The 23,075-nt window shown below is 41.6% G+C and overlaps 1 protein-coding gene across 2 annotated transcripts in view; it reads left to right on the forward strand.

The window, feature by feature from the left end:
* Positions 1 to 23,075, forward strand: part of LOC126183417 (ubiquitin-protein ligase E3C) — a 216,554-nt gene that overhangs the window by 38,748 nt on the left and 154,731 nt on the right. For both annotated transcript variants that reach the window (XM_049925370.1, XM_049925378.1), the window contains exon 5: positions 18,703 to 18,956. In XM_049925370.1, coding sequence (XP_049781327.1) covers positions 18,703 to 18,956 — 254 coding nt within the window. The remainder of the gene's footprint in view (positions 1 to 18,702; positions 18,957 to 23,075) is intronic.

Genomic DNA, 23,075 nt, shown 5'->3' on the forward strand with positions numbered 1-23,075 from the left:
TCGTCTACATTGCTTAGTCAGTTCAGAAGGAATGGAGATTGTCTCTTAGGAAGGCTTCTAGTGACACTTTATCTGCTTTTTTAAATAAAATTATTTTGCGTTTGTTTCTGGTGGCTTTGGAAGAAATTGTATTGAGCCTAGCTACAACGACCTTGTGATCATTAATCCCTGTATCAGTCATGATGCTCTCTATCAGCTCTGGATTGTTTGTGGCTAAGAGGTCAAGTGTGTTTTCACAACCATTAACAATCCGCGTGGGTTCGTGGACTAACTGCTCGAAATAATTTTCGGAGAAAGCATTTAGGACAATCTCGGAAGATGTTTTCTGCCTACCACCGGTTTTGAACAAGTATTTTTGCGAACATATCGAGGGAAGGTTGAAGTTCCCACCAACTATAACAGTATGAGTGGGGTATTTATTTGTTACGAGACTCAAATTTTCTCTGAACTGTTCAGCAACTATATCATTGGAATCTGGAGGTCGGTAGAAGGAGCCAGTTATTAATTTAGTTCGGCTGTTAAGTATAACCTCCATCCATATCAGTTCGCACGGAGTATCTACTTCGACTTCACTACAAGATAAACCACTACTGACAGACACGAACACTCCACCACCAATTCTGCCTAATCTATCTTTCCTGAACACCGTCTGAGACTTCATAAAAATTTCTGCAGAACTTATTTCAGGCTTTAGCCAGCTTTCTGTACCTATAACGATTTCAACTTCTGTGCTTTCTATTAGCACGTGAAGCTCAGGGACTTTCCCAGCACAACTACAACAATTTACAACTACAATTCCGACTGTTCCTTGATCCAAGCACGTCCTGTATTTGCCATGCACCCTTTGAGAATGCAGCCCGCCCCGTACTTTCCCGAGGCCTTCTAACCTAAAAAACCGCCCAGTCCACGCCACACAGCCTCCACTACCCGTGTAGCCGCCAGCTGAGTGTAGTGAACTCCTGACCTATTCAACGGAACCCGAAACCCCACCACCCTATGGTACAAGTCAAGGAATCTGCAGCCAACACAGTTGCAAAACCGTCTGAGCCTCTGATTCAGACCCTCCACCCGACTCTGCACCGAAGGTCCGCAGTTGGTTCTGTCAACGATGCTGCAGATGGTGAGCTCTGCCTTCATCTCATAAGCAAGACCAGCAGCCTTCACCAAATCAGATAGCCGCTGGAATCCAGAGAGAATTTCCTCTGATCCAAAGCGACACACGTCATTAGTGCCGACATGTGCCACCACCTGCAGCTGGCTGCACCCTGTGCTCTTCATGGCATCCAGAAGGACCCTTTCCACATCAGGAATGACTCCAGCTGGAATGCACACGGAGTGCACACTGAATTTCTTCCCCTCCTTAGCCACCATATCCCTAAGGGGCCCCATTAAGCGCCTAACATTGGAGCTCCAAACTACCAAGAAGCCCACCCTCTGTGATTGCCCAGACCTTGAAGGCTGAGAATCATCCTCTGAAACAGGGCAGGCAGCTGCATCTGGCTCATCCAGAGACAGTGCCTGAAACCTGTTTGTCAGACGCACCGGGGAGGCTTTCTTATCAACCTCCGGGGACGTCTTTCGCTGCATGCCACGCCTTGGAACGACCTCCCAATCAACCACAGGCGAGGGCTCAGCCCCACTGCGGACAGTAACCGGGGCAACCACAGCAGCAGACCGATCTGGGGACAGACGGGACGAGATTGACATCCCCGTGATACCCAAGTCGGGCTTCCCACAGTGGTGCCCATTGGCAACAGCCTCAAGCTGCGCGACCGAAGTCAGCGCTGCTTACAGCTGTGAGCGAAGGGATGCCAACTCAGCCCTCATCTGAACACAGCAATCACAGTCCCTGTCCCAGTAACAACAGTTACTGAAACACGGGTCCATGCCTAGATAACACGAGGGAAACACGCAAAGAATGTATTAACTAACCTGTATAAATGCCTAACGACTGCGCTACAATCTGCCTGAATTTACGATTACAGTAACTAAATCTCGAAATTACACCTCCTATACGAAACCCACACGCAATTTAAGTAAGAATCTACGAAGTAAACACTAAAGCGCGATGCTACAACTCTCAAATACTATAATACGCCCGAAATTTATGAATTAAACAATGCAAGTACCCAAAAACACACAAAGAAATTAAGAATTAAACTATGTAGCAAATAAGTAAACTAGAGGTATACGACTTGCTGCTGCAGCTGCTTATCCAACGGTGGCAGGGAGCACACTCCACCTCAGAGATGGCTACATGTGTTCCTCCATCCATATCATCCTACCAACCAACAATAATACCTCCTGTTCAACAGCTGCCACCCATTCCATACCAAGAAATCCTTTACATACAGCCTAGTCACATGTGGCTGTTGCATCTGTAGTGACGAGTATTCCCTCTCAAAATATACCAACGGCTCAAGAGAGCCTTCACAGACCATAGTCACCCTCTCAGTCTTGTACAGAAACAGACCTCCATGCCTTACTTCTCCCCACCACCTCGAAAAGTCCCACCATCTAACTGGAGAGAGCATTCAGCTCATGACTCCGTACCACCTAAGACAGGAGCAATTGAATCACATTCTCCACCAGGGTTTTGAATACCTCTTGTCGTGCCATGAAATGAGGAATGTCCTACCCACTGTTCTTTTCACCTCTGCCAAAGTGGTATTCTGCTACTCACCGAACCCGCACAATATCCTTGTCCATCCCTACTCAACCTCTGCTCTCAACCTCTTCCTTGTGGCTCTTATCCCTGTAATAGACCTACCTGCAAGACATGTCCCATACGTCCTCCCACCACAACCTACTCCAGTCCTGTCATAAGCATTACTTATCTCATTAAAGGTGATCTATAAGTTAAGCTGCAACCGCTGTGCTGCATTCTATGTGGGAATGATAACCAGCAGGTTGTGTGTAGGCATGAATGGCCACCCATAAACTGTAACCAAGGAACAGGTGGACCACCAGTTGCTGAGCATGCTGCCGAGTGCAATGTTCTTAATTTCAATGACTGTTTCACAGCCTGTGCCATCTTCATTCTTTCTACCAACACCACCTTTTCGGCATTGGCCAGATAGGAACTCTCCTGCAGTATATCCTAAGTCCTGTGACACTCCTAGCCTCAACTTCTGTTAGTCATGTCTTTTGTCCACATATCGCCTTCCTGGTTCCCTCTCCAGCACTACATAGCCTTCTATTCCACCAACACAGCCACAGTCTCTTGACTTCTCTCCTCCTCCTCCTCCTCCTCTTCCTCTTCCCTTGCCCTCTGTCTAACCTCCTGACTGTACCTAGCTGCCTTATCCTCTCCTGACCCCATCCCTCTATGCTCCCACAAGCCACACTTTACCACCCCCCACCCCTACGCTGCTATCAGTCCCCCCTCCTCGCACCGCCTCCTCCTTACCCCCATTGTCCAGATTGCCTCTCCCATCATGCGCTGCTTCTTGCAGTCTGGCCTCGGCTGTCGGAGACAGTGGTCATGTGAGTGTGAGATGCCTTTATGTGAATGTGATTGTGTATGTTGTCTAAGTGCAGAAGGAGGCCTTGTGGCCAAAAACATAATTTGTGAGCAGTCTTTTTGTTGTGCCTGTCTGCAACTCAGCATTTCCACCATACTGTGAATAGCAATCTGTACTTTTCATAATATTGCTTAATGTGGAAATTGTTTGTCACGAATAGGAAGTCAACATGATATATCTGCTCCACAGCCAATGAAGCCTGCAGGAGTTAATGGACCTAGACTGCTGTTAGAAGGCACAGTCTTACTAAAGACTGCGTTCACAGTGTGAGCACACCACTCAGCTCACTATGTGAATACACTGGCCCGTGGTGTTCCTTGCGGCTGGTAAAGATACGCACATCCAGCAGATAGTCAGTTCTGTATTCATGTCTGACGTTGTTATTCACTGTCATTGCTGCTCTATGGACTACTGAATAACTACCTTATTTGGCCATTGGGCTTTGCCTCTGGTTGTCATTCGGGTTGTCCCTCTCTTTGCTCTTGGATTCTTGACACCATTGTGGTGGAGGCTTTTGCTTTGCATTTCATTATTTACACAGGTTGTTGTGATCTTGTCCATGTCTGTTTTCTGTCCACCGTCAGTCAGCTGTGTTAGCTCAGCTGTTCTCTTCTACAGGCAGCCCTTTTGCCCTGCGGCCTCAGGTGTTTTTCATGGGCCCTGGCATTTGTGTTGATATCAGGTTACTCGAGCATATACAATGACAGCAAGAAAAAAGGAAGCCATGCAGTAGCACTGATGCTAAATTGGTTTTTCTGCTGGAGCAACAGCAGCAGCTATTGCAAAGCAGCAGCTTCAGTTCACTTGTTACAAAAGTGATTTCGGCTTCAGATGGAGAAACCCGACGTGCACGAGCCTGCATTGCTCCATGCTTTATTGCCCCATGCAGTCGACGCCCCCATTTGTCGTCCCTCGTTTTCATCTTTCAGTAAAGCTACAGAGGGCTGAGACATGTCTGCATTGACTGAAGCAACAATTAACTGCATTTCAAGTAGATTTATTGCAGTGATTGATATTTCTGTCTTTGGCATAGCTGAACGCTTTTTTCTGCTCCACAAAATGGCGCCTGTATCTGACCCATCGTGTTCTGCTTCCAGGAGTTCCGCGCTTTGTTGAGTAATTATTATTCATAGAAATATTTTGTGATTGCCTACAGGCTCAAGTTTCACCAATGCCATAAACAGTCTTGGAGAAGCATACCATTCGTGGATGTCTGACTTGCGAGGTGCAAGGTCTGGGCCACAAATGCGATTTCACTTGTGCCAATCAAGGCTGGAAGACCATGTGTACATGCTCCTTCATTTATGATGTGGTGGTTCAGCTCACACCTGATCCTGAGATCCACACAGCAGCATTGAAATTGGGTAACTCATTGTTGGAGGACATATTGCGCATTGCACACTTGTTCAAGACTGAGCAGACTGCTAACGAATGACTTGTGGTGAGGCCACAAGTTGGAGCAGTTATCCCACCACCATATGTGTCACCCCCATGTCGCATGTGTAGGGTGAATCCCCGGTTGCAGTGACGTTGCGATTCATCATTGTCAGACATCTCAGTGGTGACAGAGCCTCCGGTTGCCCCTTGTCAGTGGTCATGGACAACACTCCCTACATGCACTCAGTGTTTTTCTGCTTACTCCCAAGCAGGCTTTCCAAATAGCTTGTGGTCCTGCCTGTGCTGTGGCAAAGAGAGGCATCTCCACTCAGTGTGTTGAAACCGTGCAACACACTCCTTTCCTCCCCGCGAGTGCTTCATGGCTCCGTACATGGAGAAATTGTTTCTTATTATTCACGTTTCTCACCAGGACTTATGTCTCAGGTGGACACAGAAGCCACTGTTTCTTTGAACAATCAGGTGGTGTTCACACTACCGGGCTCAAGAGAGTTGTTCCTGCTCTTGCTGCATTTTGTGACCTATGGGGACAGTTCTATTCCTCTTAGCGAGCAGTTCAAAGTTATTGCAGCCTGCAAAAGTGTTACATGCTCGTAAAATTATTTGTGGTTGAATACCCATCTGCTATCAACATTTCTGGCCTCAGTGCATTTAAATCATTTGGGCTTTCTATTCCTGATAATGAAGTCAGGGTTGTATCAGACATAGTTCCTTTCCAGGAACTAAACAGTCTCTGCACTGCATTTGCATCTCTGTTTCAGCCATATTTAAGGTGTGCTTCACACTTTCAGACACACATCACTCTTCAGCTTGATGCCATGCCTCATTTTTACATCAGGCCAACTTTGGTTACAGTATATACTGATGTGAAGCAGGAGCGAGGTCATATCCAGGTTGCCGGGGTTATCGAGCTGGTGAAGTCTAGTGCATGGGCCACACCCCATCTTCATCATAAAGCCCAATAGTTCCTTTAGATTGTGTAGATTTCAAGTCTGTAATCACTGCTTAATTGCAGGCGAAAATTTATCTTATCCCCAGCCAGAAAGCTATCTCGCCAGACTTGTTGGAGGGGAATACTACTCAAAGATCGACTTCACCTATGGTTACCTCCAGCTACCCTTAGATGAGAAATTGCAGAACATCACTGTCATTAGTATGCCTTTTGATTTGTACAAGTATAAGCAGCTCCCATTTGACATTGCCTTTGCCCCCCCCCCCCCCCCCCCCAATTTTCTAAAGATTTCCTAAACAGCTGACACAGCGTGTTCCTGTTTGCATGAATTACTTGGTTGATCTCCCTCCCACCAAGCATTTACAAAAATCTCTGTATCCTTTTAACGACCCTGCAGGACACAGACCTGCACTGACATTTAGAGAAGTGCCAGTTTTTTCGGCCAGAAGTGGAATACTTGGGTCACTGGCTCACTGAAGACCATTTGGTGGAATGTCTCCGTGATATACTCCTTACCTTACCTGACAGACTTAACAGAATTGCAGGAGTTTTTGGGCAACCCCCCCCCCCCAGCCCACATTGCGCAAACCCTCATTCAGTTGCATAAAATGGGTGCGTCCTACATCTGGATCCTCACCTAGGACTGAACTTTTACCCAATTGAAAACCATGTTGAACTCCTTCCCATGCCTCTCACCAATCTCTCCTGGTTGTTCATTGTTTGAACCATATGTCAACATCTGCATATGGCATTTGTTCAATCTTGGCGCACAGGCATGGGGTGGCTCCGAACAGCCAATAGCACACTCATCAAAGACATTGGTGCTGGCATGGTGGAGCTATTCGCAGACCATAAAGGAGGCATTGGCGACAGTATTTGTCATTGCAAAGTTTCATGTCTATCTTTTTGGGACATAGTTCTCCGCAATTACCTACCACAATCCATTGGTTGGATTATTCAGGCCGCATTACAGCCTCCCAGAGCGAACAGTCCAATGCCTCCAGAGCTGGGCATTGTCCCTGAGTGCATACAGTTGTACCATCCAGTGCAAACCCACGGCTCAGCAGTTCAATTCAGACATGTTGTACATCTACCTACTGACCTGAATCCTGATTTCAATCAACAGGAGGTGCTCTGCTTTCACACTGATACTGAGTGGCAAAGTATGTTGGACTGTTTCCCCATTATGGCTATTCAAGTCTTTGCTGTCAGGTGTCAGTACCCTACCTTGCAGGAGGTCCTATGTGACACATGGCTGGCCCAGTTACCTACCCCGCTTATTGGCAAATGAGTTCAGCTCCTGAACACCATTTGCCTTCAAAGATTTCTTCAAGGCGAATGATATAAAACATATTTGCAGCCCTCTGTTTCGTCTTTCCTCAAATGGTGAAGTGGAAGTTCGGTCCTTAAAGCAGCACATGAAAAAAGTTGTTGAAATCTCTGCCATCAAGCCAGGTTTCTGAGCAGTTATCAAACCATGACAATTAATCATCATAGCTCCATTGAGCTCCTACACATGGGGCAATTGCGAACCCTATTTCTTCGCCTGATGCTGCCCCCTCCAGAGCCCCACCCCTGTCCCTCCCAGTATTAAACACCTGGCACAGCTGTGTGGGCCCGATCCTATTGGAGTACTGAGGTTTGAACACTGGTGACAGTTGTGAATATGTATGGGCAGTGGGTTACATTGGTCCAAACACAGAAGGGGCTCGAGTGCCGCCATAACAAACTCTGGCTTTGAGTGCAGATGCTGCATCTGCTGCCAGTTCCCTGCTGCCTTCCAGTCACAATGTGCCCCCATGGGTCATTGCTTTCTGTGGCAACCTACAACTCCGCCCTGTCGGACTTTCGATCCCTTCTGCATACATATAGATTGGTGGGACCACTTGATATGCCCTTAGCAGCAATGTTGTGTTGAATGCTGCCAGACACCCTCCCTTGGTACAGCTGGTGGTCGAAGGGACAGGATCTTCACTTGTGCCTCCATTCCACATTCCAATGCACTGTCCGGTATGTTTTCATCCATATGCACCAGTTTCAGGGGGAAGGTTCAGGTACTTGGCTCTGCGGAAATTGAATGCCCACTGCAGGTAATGGACCTAGATGGCCATTATAGGATACAGCATTGCACTAGAGGGTGTGTGTGTGTGTGTGCAATTCTTCTCACTACATTAGTATTGGCCAATAGTATTCCTGGTAGCCAATATAAATACAGCTGCCCAGTTAACAGTCAGTCAGTTCTGTACTCATGTGCAGTATTGTCAGTTGCTATCATCACTGTACTATGGAACTACTGGGTAACAACCTCCTTTGGCACTTGGTATTTGTCTCTGGTCACAATTAGGATTGTCTCTTTCTTTGCTCTTGGCCTGTTGGCATCTATTTTGCCTTCAGTGTTCATGTAGGTTGCTGAGGTCTTTGTGTGTGTGTGTGTGTGTGTGTGTGTGTGTGTGTGTGTGTGTGTGCTGTCAGTCAGCCTTGTTTAGCTCAGCTTCCACTTGGTGTCATGTTCTCTTCCGCAAGCTGCCCTTCTGCCTTGCTGTTTAAGTTGCTTCTTTCTTGGGTTCTGATGTGTGTGATGATGTCCAACTACTTGAGGATATAACAATATGGTTGACTGATTACATTGTAGGGGTCCCCATAAGTGAAAGGAAGTGCTTAGTAATCCAGAACATGTGCCACCCGCAAGCTGTAATATGGACATAAACAAAAAGAAAACTAATTGTGTGCACTGGTGGCATATGCCACATGGCTACTTCCCACCACCCCCTTTCTTTTTAAAGGGAAGCAATGGTAGTAGCTGCTAATATCCAAAAATATAAACCTTGAGACCATAAACAGATTCATCAGATGCTATATTTATAGCATAGCTTCATATGAATGAAGTCCGGGTCTATGTGAAATGAGCTACCACTGAAAACTTATTGAAGGTATGGTGGAAGGAAAGCACTACTGAGGGAAGCCCAGATATGAGTGTATAATGTAAATTGTTGGCAATGTAGAGTACCAGTTTTACACCATTAGTTTACAGGTGACTGGATCTGTGAACAGTGTCAGACTAACCTTAGAATTGATGGTCAGAAAAACTAAAGCAAATTGAATCAGTGCCTTGTTTTGCAAGTGTTAGTGGTGATTTAGTTATCATTGCGTCAAAAACTTTCTCAGAATTTATGAATCTCATACAAAACAGTAATTCATATGTTTGCTTCGTCTCATACTTTCATTCATTATTTCCAAGTGCTCCACTGTACAATATCCATTTGTTTCATGATAATTTTAGTGAATGTCATGTAAATCGTAGAAAGGAAATTGTCTTACTTGTCTTCTTTTTTCCACTGTTATCCTCCTACATATGGACCTGACCTCCTGCACTTTTGGCCTCACAATCTCAATTTCACTGCAGATTAAATAATGATCAGTGTTGTCAATTACAGTCATTGGAAAAGGAATGGACAAGGTACAGGGACACAGTACTAGAAGTGGCTAAAGAATGTCTTGGAACAGTAGTGTGTAAAAGTAGGATGAAGCAAACAGCTTGGTGGAATGACACAGTCAAGGCAGCCTGTAAAAGGAAAAAAGGCGTATCAAAAATGGCTACATACTAGAACTCAGGTAGATGGAGAAAGTTATGTTGAAGAAAGAAACAACGCCAAACAGATAATTTCAGCATCCAAGAAGAAATCTTGGGAAGACTTTGGAAACAGGTTGGAGACTATGGGTCAAGCTGCTGGAAAACCATTCTGGAGTGTAATTAGCAGTCTTCGATGGGAGGTAAGAAGGAAATGACAAGTATTTTGGACAGGTCAGGAAAACTGCTGGTGAATCCTGTGGATGCCTTGGGCAGATGGAGGGAATATTTTGAAGAGTTGCTCAATGTAGGTGAAAATACGATCAGTAATGTTTCAGATTTCGAGGTAGAATGGGATAGGAATGGTGATGGAAATAGGATCACATTTGAGGATGTGGAGAAAATGGTCAATAGATTGCAGTGCAATAAAGCAGCTGGGGTGGATGAAATTAAGTCGGAACTCATCAAATACAGTGGAATGTCAGGTCTTAAATGGCTACACAGGATAATTGAAATGGCCTGGGAGTCGGGACAGGTTCCATCAGACTGGACAAAAGCAGTAATCACACCAATCTTTAAACATGGAAACAGAAAAGATTGTAACAACTACAGAGGTATCTCTTTAATCAGCGTTGTGGGTAAAATCTTCTCAGGTATTGTTGAAAGGAAAGTGCGAGTATTAGTTGAGGACCAATTGGATGAAAATCAGGCCTCTTAGAGGTTGTCAGGACCAGATCTTTAGCTTACGGCAAATAATGGAGAAGTGTTATGAGTGGAACAGGGAATTGTATCTATGCTTTATAGATCTAGAAAAGGCATATGACCGGGTTCCTAGGAGGAAGTTATTGTCTGTTCTACGAGGTTATGGAATAGGAGGCAAACTTTTGCAAGCAATTAAAGGTCTTTACATGGATAGTCAGGCAGCAGTTAGAGTTGACGGTAAATTGAGTTCATGGTTCAGGGTAATTTCAGGGGTAAGACAAGGTTGCAACCTGTCTCCACTGTTGTTCATATTATTTATGGATCATATGTTGAAAACAATAGACTGGCTGGGCGAAATTAAGATATGTGAACACAAAAGAAGCAGTCTTGCATATGCGGATGACTTAGTTGTGATGGCAGATTCATTGAAAGTTTGCAAAGTAATATTTCAGAGCTAGATCAGAAATGCAAGGACTATGGTATGAAGATTAGCATCTCCAAAACGAAAGTAATATCAGTGGGAAAGAAATATAAACGGATTGAGTGCCAAATAGGAGGAACAAAGTTAGAACAGGTGGACGGTTTCAAGTACTTAGGATGCATATTCTCACAGGATGGCAACTTAGTGAAAGAACTGGAAGCGAGGTGTAGCAAAGCTAATGCAGTGAGTGCTCAGCTACGATCTACTCTCCTCTGCAAGAAGGAAGTCAGTACCAAGACTAAGTTATCTGTGCACCGTTCAATCTTTCGACCAACTTTGTTGTATGGGAGCGAAAGCTGGGTGGATTCAGGTTACCTTATCAACAAGGTTGAGGTTACGGATATGAAAGTAGCTAGGATGATTGCAGGTACTAGTAGATGGGAACAATGGCAGGAGGGTGTCCACAATGAGGAAATCAAAGAAAAACTGGGAGTGAACTCTATAGATGTAGCAGTCAGGGCGAACAGGCTTAGATGGTGGGGTCATGTTACATGCATGGGAGAAGCAAGGTTATCCCAAGAGACTCATGGGTTCAGCAGTAGAGGGTAGGAGGAGTCGGGGCAGACCAAGGAGAAGGTACCTGGATTCGGTTAAGAATGATTTTGAAGTAATAGGTTTAACATCAGAAGAGGCACCAATGTTAGCACTGAATAGGGGATCGTGGAGGAATTTTATAAGGGGGCTATGCTCCAGACTGAACGCTGAAAGGCATAATCAGTCTTAAATGATGATGATGATTTGATGATGATGATTTGATGATGATGATGTCTTCTTTTTTCGGGAGGATGATATTTTCAACATTGTTCCATTCTTGAGGAATTACTGTCCTCTGCAGCCACTCTGTAATTAATTTTCCAAACTGTCTAAACACTACATATTCACTGGTTTCACTGAAACATATGCATGTATTGAAAATGACACATGAAATAGGTTGGTTGAAATATAACAGCCATTGTGCCATTTAATCAGCTGGAACTGTGTAGCATCATCCGAAAGCTAGCAACATTTTCAGTCTTGCTTATGTCCCTCTCGAGAACTGGGCAGCTAGATTATTTGCTTAAATTTACCCTTGAAATTATTTTTAATTTTCAGATGTATATGCATAAACTAAGTTTTGAAGAATTACTGTGCTGAAAACAGGTGATTGATCTGTTGCTAGTTATTTCTTGTTGTGTTTAGCATTTATTACTTTTTTTCTTCATTTCTTGTGGCTTGAATGTCAGCTAATGTGCACACTACTAATCTGTATCAACTTCCAGCAACTGCAGTTCAGTCTGTTGTTCATTACATTCATAATACAGAAATACATATGTATGTATAGCATTCAAAGTGGGCTAGCATCATATTCCATCCATTTCAACAATGAAAATCCAAGTGGAGAATATATCAATGCTACTAATTCACATGTAAACTTGAAAGCAGGCCCATGAGTACACTATTTTTTTTTCTTTTTTGCAACTCTGTTAACTGACGGGATAGTTTCATGGAGTTAAAATAATAATAAATGTTCTTTAACTATCACAGGGGCTTCTTATTGCTACACTTAAGGTAAGTAATAAGATGGTAGAAAGCAGAAAAATTTTTTGGGTCCATAATTACAATAAGTGCTTATAATGATGGAGGCCAGAATGCAGATATTTCCGAGCATAACCTATAACAACAACAACAACTACTACTACTACTACTACTTGAGCAACATAACTAAATTTCGAGTGGATGCAGGCAGCTTTGATGTCCTCCAAAAATGTGGCCAATGGGTTTGGCTTACTGCAGGATGGCAGAATCAATCACAAGTAAATTCTGTGGGGTATCAAGTATGGGTGGGCTAGAGCAGAAAATCAATTGTATCTCTTCTACCTGTCAAGTGCACTAGAAACTTCTGATTGAGATAAACTGGAGGGAGAGTTTGCCTGCTTATTCTTGTTTCCATAGAGATGGTCATAATGTCTAAAGCATGACCAGATAAAGTATCTAGTAAGATTGTTTTCAGAAAAGTGGGATCTAGCTAGTCCCACATAGTTTCGATCCATACCAACAGTGATCACCATACACTGACAGCCTCTCACACTAATCTATTGTTTTCTTCAAGCAATTATGTGCAGTTCAGTCTTCAGCCTTCCATTAAGCTCGTGTTGTGCTTCTCTTGACCAGACCTCATCTCTCACAAATTGAAAATAATTTTGCACCCTGTTTTGAAAAGATGTTTATTATAACTTGAGAATATACACTTTTCATTTACTTTTCTCAGAAGTGGAATCACTTCTAGCATTATGTTGTCTTTGTTCATGCTGAACATTCAAAACTTTCTAAAATGAATCTTTCACTGTGCAGCAGAATGTGTACTGGTATGATGGTATGAAAGTTTCTGAGAGATTAAAGATAGTTGCTGAATCAGGATTAGAACTTGGAATTTTGGCTTTTGGGAAAAGTGCCCTTTACCAACTAAGCTATCCAGGCATGCCAGATTTGAATTGCCATGTAAACAATATCTTCACCTCCCACAGAGTCCGTTGTAATTACACCACATGATGTTGATCAGTGACAAATCATGCAAGCACCATACTACACACAGGTGTTAAATTTCAATCCACCTTTTTCATTATGTAGCATATTAATACAAGTATATGTTTCATAGAAACAACTCTGAATACACTATGTGATCAAAAGTATCTGGACACCTTCAAAAATGTAGGTGCATTGTGCTGCCACCTACTGTCAGGTACTCCATATCAGTGACCTCAGTAGTCATTAGACATCATGAGAGAGCAGAATGGTTGCTCTGTGGAACTCACAGACATCGAACTTGGTCAGGTTTATCGGATGTCACTTGTGTCATACATCTGTACGCGACATTTACATACTCCTAAACATCCCTAAGTCCACTGTTTCTGATGTGATAGTGAAGTGTAAGAGTGAAGGGACACGTACAGCATAAAAGTGTACAGGACTACCTCATCTGTTGACTGACAGAGACCGCCGACAGTTGAAGAGGGTCGTAATGTGTAATATGCACACATCTATCCAGACCATCACAGAGGAATTCCAAACTGCATCAGGAGACACTAAAAGTACTATGACACTTAGGTGGGAGGTTAGAGAACTTGGATTTCATGGTTGCGGAGCTGCTCATAAACCACTGCATCACACCGGTAAATACCAAATGATGCCTCACTTGGTGTAAGGAGCGTAAATATTGGACGATTGAACAGTGGAAAAACCTGGTGTGGAGTGACGAATCACGATACACAATGTGGCAATCTGATGGAAGGGTGTGAATATGGCGAATGCCCAATGAAAGTCATCTGCCAGCGTATGTAGTGCCAGTGGTAAAATAAGGAGGCGGTGGTGTTATGGTGTGGTTGTGTTTTTCATGGAGAGGGCTTGCACCCCTTGTTGTTTTGCATGCCACTATCACAGCACAGGCCTACATTGATGTTTTAAGCACCTTCTTGCTTTCCACTGTTGAAGAGCAAGTCTGGGATGGCGATTGCATCTTTCAACACGATCAAGCACCTGTTCATAATGCACGGCCTGTGGCAGAATAGTTAAATGACAATAACATCCTTGTAATGGACTGGCCTGCACTTAGTTGTGCCCTGAATCCTGTTGAACACCTTTGGATAGTTTTGGAAAGCTGACTTCGTGCCAGGCCTCACCGACAGACATCAATACCTCTCCTCACTGCAGCACTGCGTGAAGAATGGGCTGTCATTCCCCATGAAACCTTCCAGCATCTGACTGAACGTATGCCTGCAAGAGTCATCAAGGCTAAGGGTGGGCCAACACTGTATTGAATTCCAACATTACTGATGGAGGGCGCCACGAACTTGTAAGCCATTTTCAGCCAGGTGTGCGGATACTTTTGATCAAAGTAAGATGGCATCAAAGTAAGAAGAAAAATGAGTAATATCTGATTGACTTGACTCATTTTGAAGCTGTAGCATCATTTCTTGCAACTGAACTTTGTTTTGGGGCAAATTCAAAATGCTGAAGAGAAATTAAAAGAAAATTACATGTAATTGGTTTATAAGTTTCTCTGATTTTGTTTTCAGCAGCTGACACTTAGTTTTCTCTGTGATCATGTACCTCTCGGTACGTTTATCTGTAGATGAAAGTAACACAAAGCTAAATAATTACCTTTTGCTGGTCCTGGTAAATATTTCAAAGAGCTAAATATGTCTTAACATGACTACATAGAACCATTTGTACACTCGTTAAATAATTGCCAAGAAAGTATTCATTTTCATTTGTCACAGAACTAGAAGTTGAACCTGGATTTTTCATGAGCATTTGACAAATCTTTAGGCCTTTTTCCCATCCTATTTTCTGTACCCACTTGACCTGCCACGGAAGTAACATAACTGAGATTGAAACCCGGACTTCTGATTTTTAAGTCTTGCTGCTGGCAGAAATTTTAAGGAGCAGTTTCAGATGCTTATTGGCATGGATTTTATATAAAGTATTCATTAATTGCTTTTACCAGACACTTGATCATTCAGATTCCGCAGCACAGGAGAGTGCATTTGGATGTCAGTGTGCTTGTGTGTATGATTGTGCGTACTTCACTAGAAAAAGAGCAAGTTCGGGAAAGCTAGTGTGAATAATGTTTGTGTTGTGTGTTTCTATGCTCCACACATTCCAATATAGGTGAGCAGTTGCCTTTCTCTTATTTTACGTGTTGTTCCATCCAGGAATTTCAATTATTGTTGTTCATTCCTAGTTCTAATTTTTTCTGAGTTTGCCTGATGCAATTCTACATGTTGGGTATGCATTGAGCAGCATTGTGTTGTTCATTAATTCCAATGTTGAACAGAAATGGACCATGGACTGAAGCTTGTGACACACCATTCCTTCTCTGTAGAGCATCTGTTTTTAAGTGAGACAAACTGACTCCTATTTCTTAAACAGGTCTTGATTATAGCTAAAGATGTGTTGTATATGTCATAAAATTTCAGTTTTGCAAGTAACTCATTAAAGGGTATATAGTCAAAGGCTTTACTGAAATCACAAAGTGCAGTTTGTGGTACAATTGCCTTTGTTTTACTTACATCGAGGAAACAGGTACTGTCCTCTTCTTGTGCCTTTACCACAAATTGTATGTTGTTCTGTTTGTCATGAGATTCAAGAGTTACTTTTTGAATTCAGTCCCATTACGAATGAGAATTCCTTATTATTTTTAACCTGTTACCACTATATTCTGTTTACAGTTATTAATATTTAATAAGTGCTTACAAGCTGAAGTTTAACATCTGTTGTCTTTTCTTAGTTTATTGCTCAGCCACTCAGATGATGTGCATTTTGTTTCATTGTGACTTCCCATTCAGGGTTCATCTCTGAATTGTCTCAAGAAATTTGAAATTCTCCAAGGAACACTCAGACACACAAGACACTAGAGTGGCCAACACGAAAGTAGATTCCTCAAGGTCATGGCCGCTGCCTGCTGCCAGCAGGGGATGTGGGCTGTGATTCGCCCGCCTCTCGGCTTTGTTGCCATGTAGGTACCATTAGCGGTGCGATAGGTCAGAGCAGCTGAAAGCTCAGAGTTACCGTGCTATATCAAGTGTTCACGTCTGATCTCAGTGTCTTACTGTCTTTAGAAAGGTGCTTCGATGTGTGTTCGGTGGTGAACAATGCAGGAGCAACGGCCTCCTTGTAGTACTCCTACGGTCAGTGTGCGTAAAGGGTGGAAAGACATCCGTAAACAATCGAAACTTATCATATTGAATGTACTCAAGTCTTTTATTGATGTAGCTGACAATGAAGAAGCGAGGAATAACTTAAATTTTGCGCAGATTCATAAACTTATTACTAAAGTGTGTGGTGTTTCCAAGTTGACTGTAGACCTTATTAGCAAATCTGTGTAATTGACAGAATCTCCAGACACGAATGAGTGTTTCGATTCTCCAAGAAAGGGAAACAAACGAGCAGAAATCAACCAACTTTGACGATTTTAACAAAGAGCACATGCGTAGAACTGTACTTCGATATTACGACAGAGGTGAGTATCCAATGGCTAAAAAATACAGGCTGATCTCTGTGAAAAAATTAATTACTTGGGCCCTGAGACCTCTGTTCTTCGTCTTCTCCGCTCCCTTGGTATCAGATTCAAGAAGTGTAATGATGGGCAGAAATTCTTAATGGAACACAGCAGCAAGAGCAAAGTTTTTGCATACAATGTGCTTCTTGCATGCTGGAGACACCAGGCCTGTAGTGTACTTGGATGAAACTTGGGTTTCACAGAACGACACCAATAAGTATATATGGCATGACTCCAAAGGAAAATGTCAACTGGTAGAGGTGGCAGATTAATCATCGCCCATGCTGGTTCATTAACCACAGGCTTCATAACAGAGGCCAAACTTGTTTTTTGTGGTGGGAAAAGTTCTTGCCAATCCAATTACCTTTCAGAAATGAATGGAGAAGGTTTTAAGAATTGGTTTATTTGACTGTTTTCTGCACTGGAAGAAGGGTCAATTATCATGATGGATAACACCAGCTACCACTCCATTCTGACAGAAAAGCTGCCACGTTCAAATTGGCACAAGTCAGATATTATGGAGTGGTTAAAGAGAAAGAATGTTTAATTTTCAGTCAATCAAATGAAGGCTCTCCTGTGTAAGGAAGAAATCATAGATACCAAGAAGACTTACGAATTAGATCGACTGGCAAATGAAATGGGACACCAAGTGGTATGTCTACCATGATAACTGCCAGTATAATCCCATTGAATTGATATGGGCCCAAGTAAAGCGAGAAGTAGCGAAAAGAGATAATACTTTCAAACTTGCTGATGCCAAGAAGCTAACACACGAAGCTCTTTACAATGTTACTCAGCAGGACTTGGAGAGGTGCATAAAACATGTGGAAGCATTGCAAGAAACTGATTTCTTGAACCAGGGTTTAAGAGACACCACAGTGGAATCTGTGATGATACACCTGGCTGAAAAGTGACAGTGAATCTGAAGGAAGGGGCCAGAAGATCCTTCAGTTTAGGTAAGTGCCGACTATGTAAAATGCTGACTCGATTTAAATGTTTGTCTATTCATGTCAGTTATAGAGGACATACAAAATAACTACACTTACTTTTACATAGCATATATTGGTGTTTTGAGTGATGGATGCTATGACAAAGGATATGTAATAGCAGCCAGTAAAATATTTTCGCGAAGTAGGGAATATTCTCGGTCATATTAAAGTAAGCTGTCCAAACAAAACTCTCGGCAACAGCCTACGACGACTCGTGCACTGCTGCGCACGGAATATCATGGAAGTAATTTGCCTCTGTACGTGATATGACACAATAATGATGTCTGAAATGTTACCAAAATAATTTTGTAGTTTTCTTAACAACTTTCTCGTGGGAAGTCCTACAGAATAAAAATTCATCAGCGACCAGATTTTCCGCTACGCAGTTGGCACAGTTTCACACCTCTTGTAATATTTTTTGTCTCAGAATACGTTTATGTTTCTGAAATAAAAGATGCAGCAGATGGTTCTGTAAACTTTGAGGATTTTTTCCCCAATTACATTAGTGATTCTGATATGCCACAGGTTGAAGTAAAAAATTATTTTCCTCCAGAATTTCTTGTAATATTTTCATTTTTTTTCCTAGCAGCTAGTGAGAATTTTCTTTTGGAAAGTACTCCATCGTATTCTAGACTAAAAATAGAGTTGCCCAATGTTTTTTTTTTTTTGCGAACATTGGAACCTATCACTATATAATAATAATAATAATAATAATAATAATAATAATAAAAACTGGCAATGCTGTAAGATGGTGAGATGACCTTGAAGCCCTATTTTCGTGCCGGCCACTATAGCAAATATAATTGCTTCATTTATATACCACAAATGTAAATCTCATTCCTTCCTTGTCATTTTCTCAGAATGTAATTCTATAACAATATAATTCTTTAAGCAGTGAAAACATTTTTAGTTTCAACACGACAGACATAGTAATTTGTTACTCTGAGTGGGCAGTTGTACTAGACACAATGTTGACAAGTTTTTGTGCAACGTCTTAATGTCATTTTCTTTTTTGTTATTCAACTAAATTATTTTTTCCATTCTTTTTTGTCAGGTAGAAGTGTTTACATCATGGGAGAACAGTATCCGTATACTTGGAACAAATGGCGCTACATCATATTTGGTAAAACTGTTCTCTCACCTAATAGCACATGGCTACTTCAGGCAAGTGCGTCGATTAGTTGACAGCCGAACACCACCGATGATGGGACCCAGTTCTAATCCACCTACACAGCTGGCAGCCTGCCTTTTCGAACTGATTGCACGGCCACTTAATGTTGTCACAAGAGTTCCAGATAACCGTTTCAGGTAGGAAACTTTGTCATTTTACATCTGAAACGTTGTGCAAAAATATTATATGAACCAAAAGGGAAATGTACTTTGGTTTTGAATAGTGGTAGTGAAAAGTAAGCAGAACTTTACATAGCTGAGTTTGTTGTGTTGTTGACTGCTGTATAGGTATTGGCACTGACCTTACAAATCTACTGTATCATTTATGTTCATATGAAATCAGATGTGCATAACTGCCTTGCTCATTTGATAGAAGATATAGAGAAGATCCAACGGAGAGCAGTGCGCTTCATTACAGGATCATTTAGTACTCGCGAAAGCGTTACGGAGATGATAGATAAACTCCAGTGGAAGACTCTGCAGGAGAGACGCTCAGTAGCTCGATACGGGCTTTTTTTGAAGCAGTATATTGCTCCCTCCTACGTATATCTCGCGAAGAGACCATAAGGATAAAATCAGAGAGATTAGAGCCCACACAGAGGCATATCGACAATCCTTCTTTCCACGAACAATACGAGACTGGAATAGAAGGGAGAACCGATAGAGGTACTCAAGGTACCCTCCGCCACACACCGTCAGGTGGCTTGCGGAGTATGGAAAAAACAAAAAAACAACTGTGAGAAGAAGATTGAATAGCCAATGAAAGAGTGATGTCCTATGAGTTGGTGCATGGAATTTCGAGAATTTGAACTTGGTAGGGATGGCAGAAAATCTACAAAAGGAAGCGCAAAGGTCCAATCTAGACGCTTATGCTGAGCAGGTGTTTAAAGAGACCAAACAGCTACCGTCATCGGTTTCTATTCACGCCCCAGGACAGAAGCAGTGCATCCAATGTCTGTGTATGGAGTAAATTCTGCGTGCAAGTGTGAGAAAGTGTTCCGAATGTTTATGTAGCATGTATCTGAGGGGGAACTTGGGAACCAGCCTGGTATACACCTACTGGAATGTGGAAAACCGTGTAAAAACCACATCCAGGCTGGCCAACAGACCAACCCGTCACCATTAATCTGCCGGGCAGATTCGATACGGGTCTAGCATCTCTCCTTGTACCAAAAGTGGCCGTGTCAACGCACACAGCTATCCAGATGGGTTTCAATCTAGGTATAGTGAGGATCAGTGAATAGAAAATGGAAAGAGAATAAGCATTTAGAGGATAATGATTTATGTCCAGACAGATGTAAGGTAATAAGTAACAGTGCACAGAAAATTGTATAATGGGAGTGGGATTACTTACACAGTGCAAGGTAAGGAGAAAGTGAGTCACTGTGCATATTTCAGTTCTAGAGTCAATCTCGTCAGAATAAGCAGCAAACCATTGTCAATAGTACCTTGGATTGCAGTATTCCATCCCAGCCGGGAAGCAACGAAGTTGAACAAAGTAAACAAAATAAGTGCATTTTGGGTATAAATGCTCACCATTCTTGCACTACTTCATTAACACTTTGAAGAAATTATTACAAATTGAATATGTGTTGCTTATATTTCTCTCTTGCTTCCTGCTCATCGTACAAGTTCTAGTTTCTTACATGATGACTGAAACACATTTTGTAGACATTTTCATTGTTTATTATTGTCAGATCAACTGTTCAGAATACCATTTCTACACACAATTGAAACAAATGTACAAACTTCTGAAGAAAGGGAATTTATTATGTTTACGGGATGAACAAAAAACAGACTGAGACAGGTACACAATGCCCATATTTATGAGCTTGAATTGCCCATAAGAACTTTTGAGAAACAAAGTTTTTAATTACAATAATTTTACAATTAAGTCATTAGTTTTGACAAAAGTTCACATTTTTAGAAAGTAGCAGATTAGAGTTATGAGAATATTGCATTGGTTATACAAATCTTTTACAGTTTGACTATACAATGGTCCGAATAAGGAATTTTTCATCATCAATAATTTTTCAAACAAAATATTTTTGAAAAAGCAATTGTCTCAAAAATGGCAAGGTTTTAAATGAGGTTATGTCAGTACTAATATAAATAATTTTCATCTGTGTACACATTTTATGCAATACATACTTTATAGACAGTGTAAGTTCATCATATTTCTTTAAATAAAATATTTTTAATAAAAATAAGTGCTCTGTTACAATCAGGAGACTGATAACTAAATAAAGTTTAATTTGAAAAATCTTTAATTGAAGTCTGACATTTTCTGGAACATACTGATTATGTTAGCTTCAGCTGGATAGTTATAATACTTAGTTCTACAAATGTCAATTCTTATTATATGAGTAGATAAAAATGATGCTGATTACAAAATCCGGTGTTAAAGGGAACATTTCTCGTATGATAGCTCCTTAAATAGTGGTGTTCCGTGTACAAAAATTCAGATATGTGTCATTAAAGAACTAATTACCAGGTTATTGTTACTCAAAGAACCATGAAGCAAAATGACCATATTGACTAATTATTAATCACGTTTTAAAACTGTACATAACATGCAAAATAATCCTGTCAACATTATGAGTGATGGAAAGACTTAAAAATAACTTCACAGCAATGAAGGATTTTTCTTCAAAACTATGTTACTAACAGAAATATATTCACTAAAATGTGATCTCTTTGTTTAAATTATAGCAGTAAAATCTTTTGACATTTCTCCAGTAACAATCACCCCCATATACCTTTACTTATAAATCAGTTTCTAACATAGTTCCTGTTACAATGCACCTCCCCCTTCTGCATTTCGTTTTATACATGTTTCTATTTTGTTAATTGAATATGTCTGGCATTTGTTTCTGCTGTTCACTATGCTATTGTCAGCAACATTACTTTACTAAACATTTTTCACAGTTAACTGTTATTGCTTTATCATCCTGTCAACATGTTATCATTGCAAAGTTATTATATTTGGAGTCCCAAATGATGGTGGCAGAGTTTAGGCTTGTTCTGCACGCCTACTTGGCGCATTCACCGACAGCCAGTGAGTGGTTAGTAGTGTTCTGGGCGCTCTGCTGTGATTGTTGTATGCGATGCAAGCATTAAATGTGATCATAGTGAGTTATTTAATGCATTTTTATTCCATTTGTTGCAAGCTGATAGGGCTGATGGTGGTGGCGAGTGACAAATTTTATACACGCAAGCGAGAGACATAATTTGCGGGATACTCGCTTACTTCAAGCATATAGCCTTTCTGTGGGCATACCCCAACTGTTGCTTGTAACTAGCAACAATGCAGTCCCCATCCTTGTTCCGACCTGCACAAACTGCTATCCTTCATGGATCAGACTATAGCTGTGATCCATATTTGTATTAGAATCATAAGACCCACTGTCAGCACAACATTAAATTATCTATCTCTTTGCTGCAAATACATACCACAAGACACAGTGAAAATGAACTTCCACAGTTCAGTAATAAAAATCCTTAACACCATCATTATCAGGAATGAGGAATCTTTGGTGTGACGTCATAAGCGAGTGACTGCGTGTGAGATCGCTCTCTAAGTTTTCATATATTTTTAGGTTTCAGATACATATTTTAATGGTTTTTGTGATAATATTTACTATATAAGTGACGTATTAGTGGTTTCTTCATTCACCTCTGCCTTTCTTGTGTTGTGACCTGATATTTGTGAGTGTTTCGTATCGAGCAACTTAACCTCTTGCCTGTGTTTACATTCCGTGCTGACCAGTTGCAGCTGTAGCGGCACATCGAAAGCTAAGTACTAATTAATTGTTTGTGTATAGTGGTTTATTTAGGAACTTTAGTAGTCTTCAACCAGTGTTCTTGGTGTTTTCTGGTGAAATAATTTCAGAAGAACATTTTGGGAACTGTTTACAGCTTCGTTACTGTGTCATTAGGCGTTTGATTCTCTTTCTGTATTAGTCTTTTGTTATATTCACATTTGTTGTTTATTAATACTGTTAATAATAGTAGTTACTTCCCGTGTAGAGTAAGTTCGTGATTATTGTAGTCAGGTTTTTAACATCTTCTTATTGTAGTAGCAGAACTTAGAAAAAGTAAAATTTTACCATGAGTGAGAAGTGTGGGCTTTGCCGTAGATTCGTGAGTAGTGGATTGCGGTGTGAGATTTGTTCGAAGTATTTTCACTGGGGGGGGAATGCAGTGGGGAAGCCAGTGGGCATTCTGGTGAGATCCTCTCCTGGAACTGCAGGTTAT

This window comes from Schistocerca cancellata, chromosome 1 (assembly GCF_023864275.1).
Source record: "Schistocerca cancellata isolate TAMUIC-IGC-003103 chromosome 1, iqSchCanc2.1, whole genome shotgun sequence".
Classification (NCBI taxonomy): Eukaryota; Metazoa; Arthropoda; class Insecta; order Orthoptera; family Acrididae; genus Schistocerca; species Schistocerca cancellata.